Source organism: Canis lupus, chromosome 10 (genome assembly GCF_011100685.1).
Source record: "Canis lupus familiaris isolate Mischka breed German Shepherd chromosome 10, alternate assembly UU_Cfam_GSD_1.0, whole genome shotgun sequence".
Classification (NCBI taxonomy): domain Eukaryota; kingdom Metazoa; phylum Chordata; class Mammalia; order Carnivora; family Canidae; genus Canis; species Canis lupus.
The window spans coordinates 23,311,258-23,324,509 of NC_049231.1; the positions used below are offsets into that span (position 1 = coordinate 23,311,258).

The 13,252-nt window shown below is 52.7% G+C and overlaps 1 protein-coding gene across 4 annotated transcripts in view; it reads left to right on the top strand.

Annotated features, from left to right (window-relative positions):
• Window positions 1-6,355, top strand: part of SCUBE1 (signal peptide, CUB domain and EGF like domain containing 1) — a 140,231-nt gene extending 133,876 nt beyond the window's left edge. For all 4 annotated transcript variants that reach the window (XM_038550290.1, XM_038550291.1, XM_038550292.1 and 1 more), the window contains one exon: window positions 686-6,355. In XM_038550290.1, the coding sequence (XP_038406218.1) occupies window positions 686-838 (153 nt within the window). In that variant the 3' untranslated portion in view covers window positions 839-6,355. The remainder of the gene's footprint in view (window positions 1-685) is intronic.
• The last annotated feature ends 6,897 nt before the right edge of the window (window positions 6,356-13,252 follow it).

Consider the following 13,252-nt stretch of genomic DNA (forward strand, 5'->3'; position numbering starts at 1 on the left):
GTGCAGCTGAGATAAAATATTATTAGAACGCCAAGAGTTAAGACCAATAAACTATTAAAAATCAAAAAATGGGGCTCCTGGGAGGCTCCATCAGTTAAGGGTCCAATTCTTGGTTTCAGCTCAGGTCATGATCTCAGGGTTGTTAGATCGAGCCCCGCATCGGGCTCCCTGCTCAGGGCAGAGTCTGCTTCTCTCCCTCTCCCTCTCTCTCAGTCTCTCTCTTCCTCTATCTTCCTGTCTCTTCCTCTTCCTCTGCTCCTTCCCCCAAATCATACGTGTTCTCTAAAATAAATAAAAATCTTCTTAAAAAAAAATAAAAAACAGCGGCACCTGGGTAGCTCAGTGGTTGAGCATCTGCCTTTGGCTCAGGTCGTGATCCTGGAGACCCAGAATCAAGTCCCACGTCAGGCTCCCTGCATGGAGCCTGCTTCTCCCTCTGCCTGTGTCTCTGCCTCTCTCTCTCTCTCTCTCTCTCTCTCTCTCTGTCTCTCATGAATAAATAAATAAAATCTTTTAAAATTTTTTCAAAAAACAGTTCATGGTGACGAGAGTCTGTGGAGTCCTGAGACCCACCAGACAGCAGTCTCTTCCTCCTCCCCCGTCCTTGCAGACACCCCTTAGGCCTGGCCCCACCCGCACCCCCAGCCCCCCTTGGCCTCACTGTGCGCCTCACCATGTCTTCCAGGACAAGAAGCTCATCAAGGCCCTGTTCGACGTGCTAGCGCATCCCCAGAACTACTTCAAGTACACAGCCCAAGAGTCCAAGGAGATGTTCCCACGGTCCTTCATCAAACTGCTGCGTTCCAAAGTGTCCCGATTCCTGAGGCCCTACAAATAACGTGCTAGAGCTGCCCTTCTCGGGGAAGGCGGGTATCCCGACGGGGAGGGGAGAGGCCTTCCCTCCACAGGAGAGGCTGGGAGCCGGCTCCGCAGGCCTCCACGCCACCCTGGGAAGTCACCCTGGCGTCCGCCCTAAGGAAACACTGACCAACCAGCCCCTGGGGCTGAGCCGGCGGCCAGGCGGATCCCCCCTGGGAAAACACTGTTCCAGGCGGCTTTCCTTCCTTCCTCCCTCACTCCCTCCCTCCGCCTGTTCGATTCCTGGATGGCGCCCTCTCCAGAGCTGCACGGGCGGACCCGCCTGGGCCAGGACACTCTGTGCCGCAGCGCAGCCAGGCCCCGGGCAGAGGGCACCTGTGGGAGTAACTCGCGGCCTCGCCTGGCGCCTCGGGAGAGGGGAGCGAGGCTGCCTCTGCCTCCAGGCAGGCTCTGGGAGGCATCATCTGAGACAGGAAGTGGGGCTGTGGAAGGAGGGGTGCAGGAGGGTCTGGGGAGCTGCGATAAGCCAGTGTCTGCACCTGCAGGCCTTCGGCGCCCCTCACTCCTCCGGCCACGGGCCCGGGTCACAGGCGCCGTGTGGTGGGGCTCTAAGGATTCTGCGGTGGGGCAGGAAAGAGCTGCTAGCGGAGGAAACTGTAGATTTGTGCTTTCCCTTGATAGAGCATCTAATTAAGTACTATATATATATATATAAATATAAATATAAATATAATATACTTCTATTGTGGGTACTTTAGGAAAATCCTCTGTAGTAACTGTAAATATGAATTGCAAGCCCACCTCTTCCCTCACGAGCTGTTCCCAGCACCCCCGTGTGATTAACCCCCGCCCAGGTGCTTGCCACCTGCTTCCGGGGGGCCGGGAGCCCGCTGGATGGGGAGCGGACAGCTGGTTCTGGCTGGACACGCTCTGGAGTGCAAGTTCTTTGAGAACTGGCTCCCGTGCTTTGCTGGAGTGTCGTGTGGTGGAAGGCAGTTTTCCCGTGGACTCTTCCCCTGCTGACCCTGGGGCCGAGACCTCAGAGTCCGTGCTGTGGCCTCTGCCACAGGGAAGCAGGCCCTTTCCCACGGGAGCCCAGGCTGTGGCACCACAAGAGCCCTCAGAGGGCAGCAGCCCACCCCTTACCTGAGCAGAGAGGAATCCGGGCAGGGAGGGCAGGTGGCCAGTGTCAGGAGGCCTGGCCCCAGAGCAGCCTTCTGCTACTGCGCCACGCTGCGTTCCTCTTACCATCTGTCTTTAAAGAAGAAAAGTCCAAAGTCTGACCTAGTTGCATGGTGTCCCCCTCAGCCAGGAAGCCAGCGCCCGAATACAGCCACAAAAGCCCCCAAAGCGCGGAGTCCTTGCCTGCTGGCCGCTGCTGGCCACCGGCTGTGGGACGTGCATAGGAAGTGGTCTGTATCTTTGCCGTTAACAGATGTTCCAATTTCCAAGAAACATGGGAGATTCTTAAAATGAACCCCAGGTGCCTCTAGGCTGTCTCCATCCCCTGCCCCCACACCCGGGCTGAGCCACGGGCACGGGCACGTTGGAGTTTGAGAACTGTCCTAGCACATTGCAGATGGTGACGCCTGAGGACAGGGAGTGGGGCCTGGAGGTCGATGGCCAGGCGGGCCGGGACGATTTCACAATCCAAAACAGGGCTGGGAGCTCAGAAGTCATTCACGGCCCCTGCCCACATCAGCAATGGCCAGTCCCCAGTTTGACCAATGCCGCCACCAATGCCCGCTGACGTGGGGAAGGGGCTGCCCCTGGTGGCCAGGTCAGTGTGAGCCATGAGCCCTGTCTGGTCTGGTCACAGGCCTTCAGGGCCAGCCGGGCCTACAGAAAGATGCCTGTCTTCCCTCCCGAGCTCGTCCCCAGTAATTAGACGAGTGTCCTCTCAAGTGGGCCTCCAGCCTCCAGCAACACCATGGGGGCGGGGAACAGAGAGGGAAGCATTCTAACCCTTCTCGGACACTTACTGCTGCCCCTCTGGGTGGTTTCTGGCAGTTGCCACCCACAAACCCCACTAACCCACCGGCCCTTCCAGTGGGAGCCCACCCACGTCCCGTGGCTCTCCACACTGCTGTGGCCATACCTGCCCGGTGTTCCCCCAACAGAGCAGGACAGACGTGGGGCCCCTCGCTCTTCACAAGTACAACCCCAGTTTGTCAGCTGCCAACACCATCACCATTCAGCCCTCCTCCCCCCACCCTGTTAAACCACCTCCCACACCATGAGGGGTGCTCCAAGTTCGGGAATGGGGTCTGTCCCTAATTTCTAGGTCATCCCTGAGCCCCACACTGGGAAATTTAAGAGTCCCATGTGTTAAAGCCACAGCTGCCCCCAGTCATGGGAGCCCAGTGGCCTTGGGAGAGCTCCCTGGACAACCAAGTACGTTTGTCCCTGTTTCCATGTCGCGGAATCTGGTGGCAGATGGGTGCCCGTGGAGCCGATGGAAGTAGAAAGGACTGGGCCCAGACAGGGCAGGTCCCCAGAAGGAGTCCTGAAGAACAGAAGCCCAGGACAAGGATGTGGATGTCCCATGCTCCCCAAGAGAGGCTCGAGATGCAGAGGGGCCAAGCCAGAGGGGCCCACCCCACTCGTGGATGGGGTATTGGCCTTGAGCAGCCACAGCCACAGCCCCATACCAGCCACTGCCACACTCGCCTGGCATGGACCCTCAGCAGCTGGCCGGTCAATGAACTCCAAGGAAAGAGCGAAGGAACAAGCTTCTGGACACAAAGCCTTGCCCAGTTGGCCAGGACTGAAAGGTGCCAAGGCTCAGAAGTCCTGAGGAGCTTGGCTGTGCTCCCAGTGAGGCATGGATGGCACTGGGGCGACGGGGGAGGCCTCCGAGGATGGCGGTGGAAGACCGAGGTGCCCCGCGCCCCTGGCAGCTGCTGGCTCTCTGCTTCCGTGCACCAAAGAAAAGAAGAGAATCTGGCTGCAAGGTCCAGAGGCCAAGCTGGGCCCTCAGGGAGTGAGCGCTGGGGTCAGCTTACCTGCCGCCCCGAATCAGGCTTATTTTTCCCTGGCGACACTCTTGCCTGAGCCGGAGCCTAGCAGCTGTGCAGTTGTGCTCTCTCTCACTCCCTGGGCTCTCCAGAGTCTCAGACTCTGCCTCTGCCGCTCACCCCAACAGGTGGCCTTGCCAGTGGTGGTGACCGCGCTCTGCCCAGCTCTGGCTCCCCAGGGACGGCGTGTGCCGGCCCTTCCTCACCTCCGTGGAGACAGAACCGAGGAGGCCGTGGGACCAAGGTGGCGGCCTCAGACAGCCTTCCCTCCTGCCGTGCGTTGGTTTGGGACACGTAGATGACGCAGAACCGTAACCCAGGCCAAAAAGTCACCAGAGAGCAGTGGCCCCAAGAGCCCGATTCTGAGAGCCCTAAGAGAACTTCTTTCCTTCAACCTCTTCAGCCCCATGTTTCCTGCCTGCGCCCTCGTTTCCCCAGGGACACGGCCAACATCATCCAGTTTCCAGGACAAGAGGCCCCAGTGTGCGCTGGAGCGAGAGCGAGCGCCTAAGTGACATTTGGGGGGTTGAGTCATCATTCAAACACCTCCACCCACCCACCGCTCTCAGCAGGAAAATAAGATCCTGAACTAAGTTGGGTCCCCACCAAACTCCCTGTGTGCCAGGCTCCTGGACGGGAGGAGAGACCACGCGGCCTTGGGGCTGACGGAGTCCCCGGGAAAGCCCCCTTGGTCACAGGGATGAAGGTGATGGAGGCTGGCCCGGGGGACAGAGCCCGGTGCTCCTCAGAAGGCAGCCCTGCCCTCCAGCGCCCGCCAGCAGCCCGGGTGGGGACAGAGAGAGCAGGGGTCACCGAAGGGGTCCCAAAGCCCGTGTCCTGCAGGAGAAGCTGCCACCAGCCCAGGCCCAGGACGTGACCACCTCCCTCCACCAGCAGAGAAAGAAAGAGACACAGAGAAGGGCTCAGCCGCCCTGCCCGGGACCCAGCACCAGGACACAGCGCCAGGACCCGCCCAGAACACTCCGTGCTCCAGAGGGGGGGCCTTTCTTGTGCCCCAGAGACCCCGGCTGAGCCTATGTCCTCTACTGGACGCCTGGAAATGTAGTCACCCTGGTCAACTGCATCCCCATGGAGGGAGGCACCTTCTTCACCAAAGATACATGTGGTGGCGGCTCAGCCCCTCTGACCAGGGTGACAGCACCAAGCCAGCATCATTCAGGCCAAAGGACCAACATTTGCGAGCCCCCCGGCGTCCGCGCAGAGGCCGAGCAGACAGCTCCCGGCCTCCCGCAGCTGCCTCTGGAGGCGCTAGTGCTGAGCGCCTGCTGTATGCCAGACACGGGGGTGGCTGGAGCCGGAGGCTGCCTTGCTTTTTGGAGATGGTGTTGGGAGGGGGCAGGTGACCCCAGGCCCAGGCGCCTCAGGCATGGCCCCAGGTTCCCTCCCAGCACCCCACTCAGGAGGCCCCAGGGAGCAGGAGCCTCCGCAGCCCCTGGACGTGGTAGGCCTCGAGCCTGAGGCCCCCAGGCTCTGGGGGACCCCGGTGCCAGCCCTCAAGCATCTGAACAAGCCATTCTCACGGCCCCGCGAGGTGAGTGGAGCCTGATGCCTCTCGAGTGTGGAGGGTGAGACTCCAGGGCCCAGGGACGTGCCCAGGGCCAGTTGCTGGCGGTGCTGGGAAGAAAACCCGAGGTAGGACATTATGTAGGACACATCAGGATTGGGAAATGCAGCTCCCGGCCCATGGAGCTCGGGGCAGGCAGGCTGGTGCCCTGGGGAGGAGGGAGGAGGGAGGAGGGAGGAGGGAGGAGCAGCACGTGTGGGCTCCTGCCCACCCCTCCCTCGGGAACCAGTGCTAAAGACCCAGAGGAGGCCTGGCCTCTGCCCTCTGCCCTGCGTGGACAGGTCACGTCCATTCAAACTCGGGCCTGCGGGGCAAGCTGCAGCCTGGAGTGCGGTGGGGGGTGGGGTGTGCGTGGGGAGTGGCCCCCCAAGCCTGCAGCAGGGTGGACGCGTGCACCCCCAGCTGGCTCCTCTCACAGTCTCCAGCGCACAGACACTAGACAATTCCAGGGTGGGGGGGCTCAGCAGACAGTGTGGTGAGCAGTAGGTGAAACGAAAGCTCACAGGTGCCCAGGACGTTGCCAGTTCAGGGGCCACGCGGATCCCCAGGAAATGCCTGATTTCGCTGAGATGGGAGCCTTGAACAGCCTGAGCAGAAATGGGATATCTGAACACCACTTGCAGGGGCGGGGGGGGGGGGGAGGCCCAGAGAAGGAGGAGGGGAGCAGAGAGTTGGGCCCTTGCCATCCCACCCCCTGACCCTCCAACCCCCCCACCACTGGTCTCTGCTCTGGGTTCTCTGAAGGCGGCGCTGTACTCTCTGGGCACCTTGGCAACCACTCTGTCTACAAGAGCGACAAATACCAACACAATCCTGTTTTCCTTTTAGTTGCCTCGAATATTCAAGGTTTGTCCTCTCCATCATGTTCATACATATGCATGTAATTAAACATTTGTGGAAATCACTTTAATAATAAACAGGAAATGAACCTAAATACTGCTCCTTTCTCTCATTCATCAGGGGTTACGGGAAGGGGAAGAAAGGTACCTAGAGTCAGAAAAAAAAATTTTTTTTTCAGACCTTCCTTGGCTATTAGTTGAGTAAAGGAGCTACAATAAAGTTTCTGGAAGGCAAAGCAGTGGGTTTGAGATCCGCATGTGAGGAGCACCCAAAGTTGGGACAGGAAGGAGGTAGGTCATCTCAGGCTCCAATTCCACTGCTCCTCACGACTAGATGCTCCTCTACACTATGGCTTTCATCTCGGAGTCTCGAGCACCGTAGGCCTCAGGACCTGGGATCCCTGGAAACTGAATGCCCAGTAGAATGCCCCAGTAGTGTGCGCGCACCCGTGGTTGTGTTTCTCTGGGACCGTGACCCATGCCTTTCATGAGATTCCAAGAAATCCAGAACACCAAAAAGGCTACGCTTCTCGAAAATGTGGGGGACCCTCTGGCATCATGCACTCAACAGGAGAAAAAACAACTGTATAAATGATATTTATATTCCAAATAAGGGACAGTAAACAGCAGAGTTGTTTTGCTTGTTTGTTTTTCAGGTTAACACAATGATTTGAAAGTCTAAGGAGGGCAGCCGAGGTGGCTCAGGGGTTTAGCGCCGCCTTCAGCCCAGGGCATGATCCTGGAGTCCCAGGATCAAGTCCCACATCAGGCTCCCTGCATGGAGCCTGCTTCTCCCTCTGCCTGTGTCTCTGCCTCTCTCTCTCTAATAATAAATAAAATCTTTGAAAAAAAACAAACAAAAAAAATAAAAGTCTAAGGAAATCCCTGGAATATGCCCAAAAGAATTGACAGCAGGGTGTCGAGGCCATGTTTCTACACCCATGTTCCTAGCAGCATTACCCACAATAGTCAAAAGATAGAAGCAGCGCAGGTGTCGGTCAGTGGATGAGTGGATAAACACCACGTGGTCTGTCCACACCGTGGAGCAGGATTCAGCCTCAGAAAGGAAAGATGCTCTGACACCAGCTACAACGTGGATGAACCTGGAGGACATGGTGCTGAGCACAAAAAGCCAGTTAAGACAGAGCGAATACTGATTCCACTTACACAAGGTCCCTCTGATACAGTTTTTGAATGTAGGTTTGGTAGGGTCTGGAGCCGATCGCCAAGATTTTTTTTTTCCTTAAGATTTTATTTATTTGAGAGAATGAACATGAGAGAGAGAGACGGAGCAGGGGGAGGGGCAGAGGGAGAGGGAGAAGCAGACTCCCCATTGAGCAGGGAGCCCAACGTGGGACTCGAACCCAGGACCCCAGGATCACGACCTGAGCCCAAGGCAGACGCTTCACCAACTGAGCCACTCAGGTGCCCCAAGAAAGAATTCTTGAGACATCCTTGGTGCAGAATGGTGCTTTTAGGAAAGCATGTGGGCAAAAAGAGAAGCTGCAGCCCCAGGATTGTGAGGAGCAACTGATTATATACTTTGGGGTGTGTATGGGGGGGGGGTAGTAAAGACACAGGAAGTTTTAAAAGGATTTTCATATGCTAAAGAAGACCCACAGGATACCCAAGGCCTTGCTATTGTGAAACTAAGCTTGTTTTTCCCTCTAGCAAGACATTAACATTAAGATAGTTGGGAGTTTCCCTGCAGGAAGGTTCTACTCTGCTCCTCCAGTATTTGTCAGTGGGCTGCAGATTACTAAAGACATTTAGTTTTATCTACGTTCCTTCTGCCATCGTCAGGGGCCAGGGGAGGGGAAGTTGTGCGGGGAGATGGAGCTTCAATGGAGGGAGATGAAAAAGTTCTGGGGATGGGTGGATGGTGGTGACGGTTGTAAACAATGTGAATGTATTTAATGCCACTTAAGTGCATTTTCTTTAATGATTAAAATAGCAAATGTTGTATTATGTGTATTTTACCACAATGTTTGAAAAGTCTAAGAAGCAAACAATGACACCAACGCAATGGACACCAACATAATGGACATTTCTACCACATTTCCCCCAAAGCTCCCGTAAAAACAGGCCCCAGGAGCACCTGGGTGGCCCAGTGAGTGAAGCATCTGCCTTTGGCTCAGGTCATGATCCCAGGCTCAGGTCATGATCCCAGGATTCCCGGACTAAGGCCTACATTGGGCTCCCTGCTCAGTGGGGAGTCTGCTTCTCCCTCCGCCCCTCACCCCACTCATGCTCTATCACTTTCTCTCACAAATAAATGAATAAAATCTTTGGGGGGAAGGGCAGCCCCGGTGGCTCAACGGTTTAGTGCCACCTTCAGCCCAGAGCCTGATCCTGGAGACCTGAGATCAAGTCCCACATCAGGCTCCCTGCATGGAGCCTGCTTCTCCCTCTGCCTGTGTCTCTTGGTGTCTCTCATGAATAAATAAAATCTTTTTTAAAAAAATCAATTACATTTCTATATGATGTAGGAATCAAAGGCAGAAGGAACGTAAATAAAACTAAATGTCCTTAATAATCTGTAGCCCACTGACAAATACTGGAGGAGCAGAGTAGAACCTTCCTGCAGGGAAACTCCCAACTATCTTAATGTCTTGCTAGAGGGGAAAACAGCTTAGTTTGACGAAAGCAAGGCCTTGGGTATCCTGTGGGTCTGCTTTAGCATATGAAAATCCTTTTAAAACTTCCTTTAGGGTAACCCGGGTGCCCCAGCAGTTTAGCACCGCCTTCAACCCAGGGCGTGATCCCCGCAAGGAGCCTGCTTCTCCCTCTGCCTGTGTCTCTGCCTCTCTCTCTCTCTCTCTCTGTGTATTCTCATGAATAAATAAAATCTTAAAAAAAAAACCTCCCTTTATCTTCACTTCCCCCCCATACACACACCCCAAAGTATATAATCAGTTGCTCCTCACAATCCTGAGGCTGCAGCTTCTCTTTCTGCCCACGTGCTTTGCTAAAACCACCATTCTGCACCAAGGACGTCTCAAGAATTCTTTCTTGGCTATTGGCTGCGGACCCCACCAACACACCAACACCAACATTTTATTTTTTTAAGATTTTATTTATTTATTCACGAGAGACACACAGAGAGAGGCAGAGACACAGGCAGAAGGAGAAGCAGGCTCCACACAGGGGGCCCGACTCGGGACTCGATCCCAGGGCCTTCAGGATCATGCCCTGGGCTGAAGGCAGCGCTAAACCACTGAGCCACCTGGGCTGCCCCACACCAACATTTAAAACACTACACCATATACAATGAATAACCTGAAAATGAACTTAAGGGAAAAAATACACTTAGGGCGCCTGGTGGCTCAGTTAAGTGACTGACTCTTGATCTCAGCTCAGGTCTTGATCTCCGGGTTGGGAGTGCAAGCTCCACATTGGACCTAGTTGTGAAAGAAAAAATCCATTTACAATAGCATTAAAAAGGATAAAGTATTTAGGAATACATTTAACGAATGAAGTGCAAAAACAGTTTGGCAGGTCCTCAAATAGTAAACTTAGGAAATGAGGCAGCAATTCCCTAGGTGGACGTTCAAGAGAACTGAAATACACTGACACAAAAACATGTACATGACTGTTCACAGCCACGTTACTCAGTCAAAAAGTAGAAACAGCCCAAATGTCCATCAGCTTATCTACAGACAAACAAAATGTGGGAAGCCCACACAAGGGAATAGCGTTCTGCTGTGTAGACGAATGACATACCAATCCGTGCTAAATTATGAATGCACTTTGCAAACACCATGCTCGGTGAAAGAAGCCAGTCACAAAAGCCAAACTCTACGTGGTTCCATTTTTATGAGCATCCCAAATTGGCAAACCCATAGAGACAGAAAGTAGATTGGTGGCTGCCAAGAGCCAGAGGGGGTGGAGATCTTCCTTTTAATGTGATGGAGGTGTTCTGAAGTTAGACCACGGTGATGTTTGCACACCGCGCAACCTTGTGAATTAATATACTAAAACCCACTGATTTGCATACTTTCAAGGGGCAAAGGTCATGGAATGTGAATTTGTTCTTTGATACAATAAGCAATAGATATTCGGTCTTTGTCCCAGTTCCTGGCACACAGCTCCTAAAACCAGTGGAAGTCTCCAGAATGATGTCTTTTGTATGCTAATGAAGAGCTGGGGACTGGGCCCATCACCAGAAAGATTAAGGCATTGGATCCCCAGGTGGCTCCGTGGTTTGGTGCCAGCCTTCCGCCCAGGGTGTGATCCTGCACTTTTCTGAGTGCTGTGAGCCATTCTAGTAAATCCTTAAGCCCAAAATGGAGGTCATGGGCACCTCCTGAATTTATAGCAGGTTGATCAGAAGCACAGCTGACAACCTGGGCATGTCTGGTGTCTCAAGGGGGTGCAGTCCTGGGGACTGAGCCCTTAACCTGTGGGGTCTGTGCTGACTCCAGGTAGACAGTATCAGAATCAAATTGAATCACAGAGAGGTGGAGAATGGGTTGGTGTCAAAGACGTGAGCAAAAACTTGAGACCTAAACCAAAGCAAAACACCACAAGGTGGAGTGAAATAAAAGCTTTATACCTTTAATCTCAAAAAACAAGCAAAACTAAATAATCTGGGACACCTGGGTGGCTCAGCGGTTGAGTGTCTGCCTTAGGCTCAGGTCCTGATCCTGGGGTCCTGGGATGGAGTCCCACATGGGGCTCCCTTCAAGGAGCCTGCTTCTCCCTCTGCTGGTGTCTCTGTCTCTCTCTGTGTTTCTCATGAATAAATAAATAAAATCTTAAAAAACAAAAAAAGAAATTTATTTTCTGAAGGCTGGGAAGTCCAAGATCAAGGGACCAGCCCATTTGGTTCTTAGAGTTTTCTTCCTGGCTTCGACGTCCTCTCTTGGCAGACACAGTACTCTGATATCTATTCCTTTTCTTGTAAGGGCATCAGCCCTATCGGATTAGGACCTAGGGCTTATGACTTCATTTAACTGTTATCACCTCCTCACAGGCTCTTTCTCCAAATAAGGTCACACTGAGGGTTAGGACTTCAATATATGAATTTGGTGAGACACATGCAAACCATAACATTGTGTGAGCCCATAAATACCCTTTATCCTTAAGCAAGTTCAGGTTGGATTTACTGTCCTTTGGATAGATTACAGGCCCATACAGAGGGGACGAAGATGGAGGTGTCAAACAGGACAAAGAGGTTTTCAGCTAGTGCAACATACGGTTGCTCATAATAAAATAAGTATTATAAGTATGTCACGCGCTCCCTATGTAGGCATAAGACTGTAACGCATGGTCAATATAACATAGTTGTTATTAGTGATGATCAGGTCAGTGAAGTAGATAATTCTGAACATTCACAGCACATTCTGCTGCTCCTGCCTACCTACCGCCAGATTTGTGCACTATTCTACAGCCTGCAAGGTGCATGAGGCCTCAGGAAAGTTACAGGGTGGGCATGCACGGGATGTGAGTGGGAAACAGCCGGAGTGGTCCTGCTCTGGACTGTGCAGAGAAGTCTGAACACTTGTGCTGCAGCACATTTTCCTTTGTACCGCAGAAGTTTGTTATTTGTATTTTGTTTAGTAGTATCTCTCCTAATTTTTTTCTTTCTTAAGATTTTATTGGGGGATCCCTGGGTGGCTCAGCGGTTTGGTGCCTGCCTTCCGCCCAGGGCATGATCCTGGGGACCCGGGATCAAGTCCCATGTCGGGCTCCCTGCATGGAGCCTGCTTCTCCCTCTGCCTGTGTCTCTGCCTCTCTCTCTGTGTGTCTCTCATGAATAAATAAATAAAATCTTTAAAAAAAAAAAAAAAGATTTTATTTATTGGGCAGCCCCAGTGGCCTAGCAGTTTAGTGCTGCCTTCAGCCCGGGGTATGATCCTGGAGACCTGGGATCGAGTCCCACGTTGGGCTTCCTTCATGGGGCCTGCTTCTCCCTCTGCCTGTGTCTCTGCCTCTCTCTCTCTGCCTCTCATGAATAAATAAAATCTTAGCGGTTTGGCGCCTGCCTTTGGCTCAGGGCGCGATCCTGGAGACCCGGGATCGAATCCCACGTCGGGCTCCCGGTGCATGGAGCCTGCTTCTCTCTCTGCCTGTGTCTCTGCCTCTCTCTCTGTGTGTGTGACTATCGTAAATAAATAAATTTAAAAAAAGTCTAAAAAAAAAAGAAGTTATTAAAATAAAATAAAATAAAATAAAATCTTAAAAAAAAAAGATTTTATTTATTTATTCATGAGAGACACAGAGAAAGAGGCAGAGAGACAGAGGGGGAAGCAGGCTCCCTGCGGGGAAAATAATTAGTAACTTTTGAAATAGGTGTGATGCTTCAGAGTCAGAATTGTGTCAATTGGTGTGGCTTGTGATTAGTAACATCTCTTGGGCCATCATGGTAGAAGCTAGAAGTCAACAAATATTTTGTGTAAGTTTCAATTTCATAATCAGCTTTGAGAAATGGAGATTCACAACTCCAATTTATTTATTTATTTTTTAAAGATTTTATTTATTTATTCATGATAGTCACAGAGAGAGAGAGAGAGAGAGGCAGAGACACAGGCAGAGGGAGAAGCAGGCCCCATGCAGGGAGCCCGACGTGGGATTCGATCCCGGGTCTCCAGGATCGCGCCCTGGGCCAAAGGCAGGCACTAAGCCGGTATGCCACCCAGGGATCCCCAGAACTCCAATTTAAATAAAATTTGGACTCCATTTTTGTGTCTTGCTCCTGAAAAGATTTACTGTACAGTAAGAAGAAATACTACCAGGATGCCTGAGTGGCTCAGTGGTTGAGCATCTGGCTTTGGCTCAGGACCTGATCCTGCAGTCCCGGGATCAAGTTCCAGGTCGGGCTCCCTGCATGGAGCCTGCTTTTCCCTCTGCCTGTGCCTCTCTCTCTCTCTCTCTCTCTCTCCCTCTCTGTGTCATGAATAAATAAATAAAATCTTCAAAAAAAAAAAATAAACACCTTTTTGCACTGAAAACATCTCAAGAATTCTTTCTCCACCATTTGCTCCTGGCCC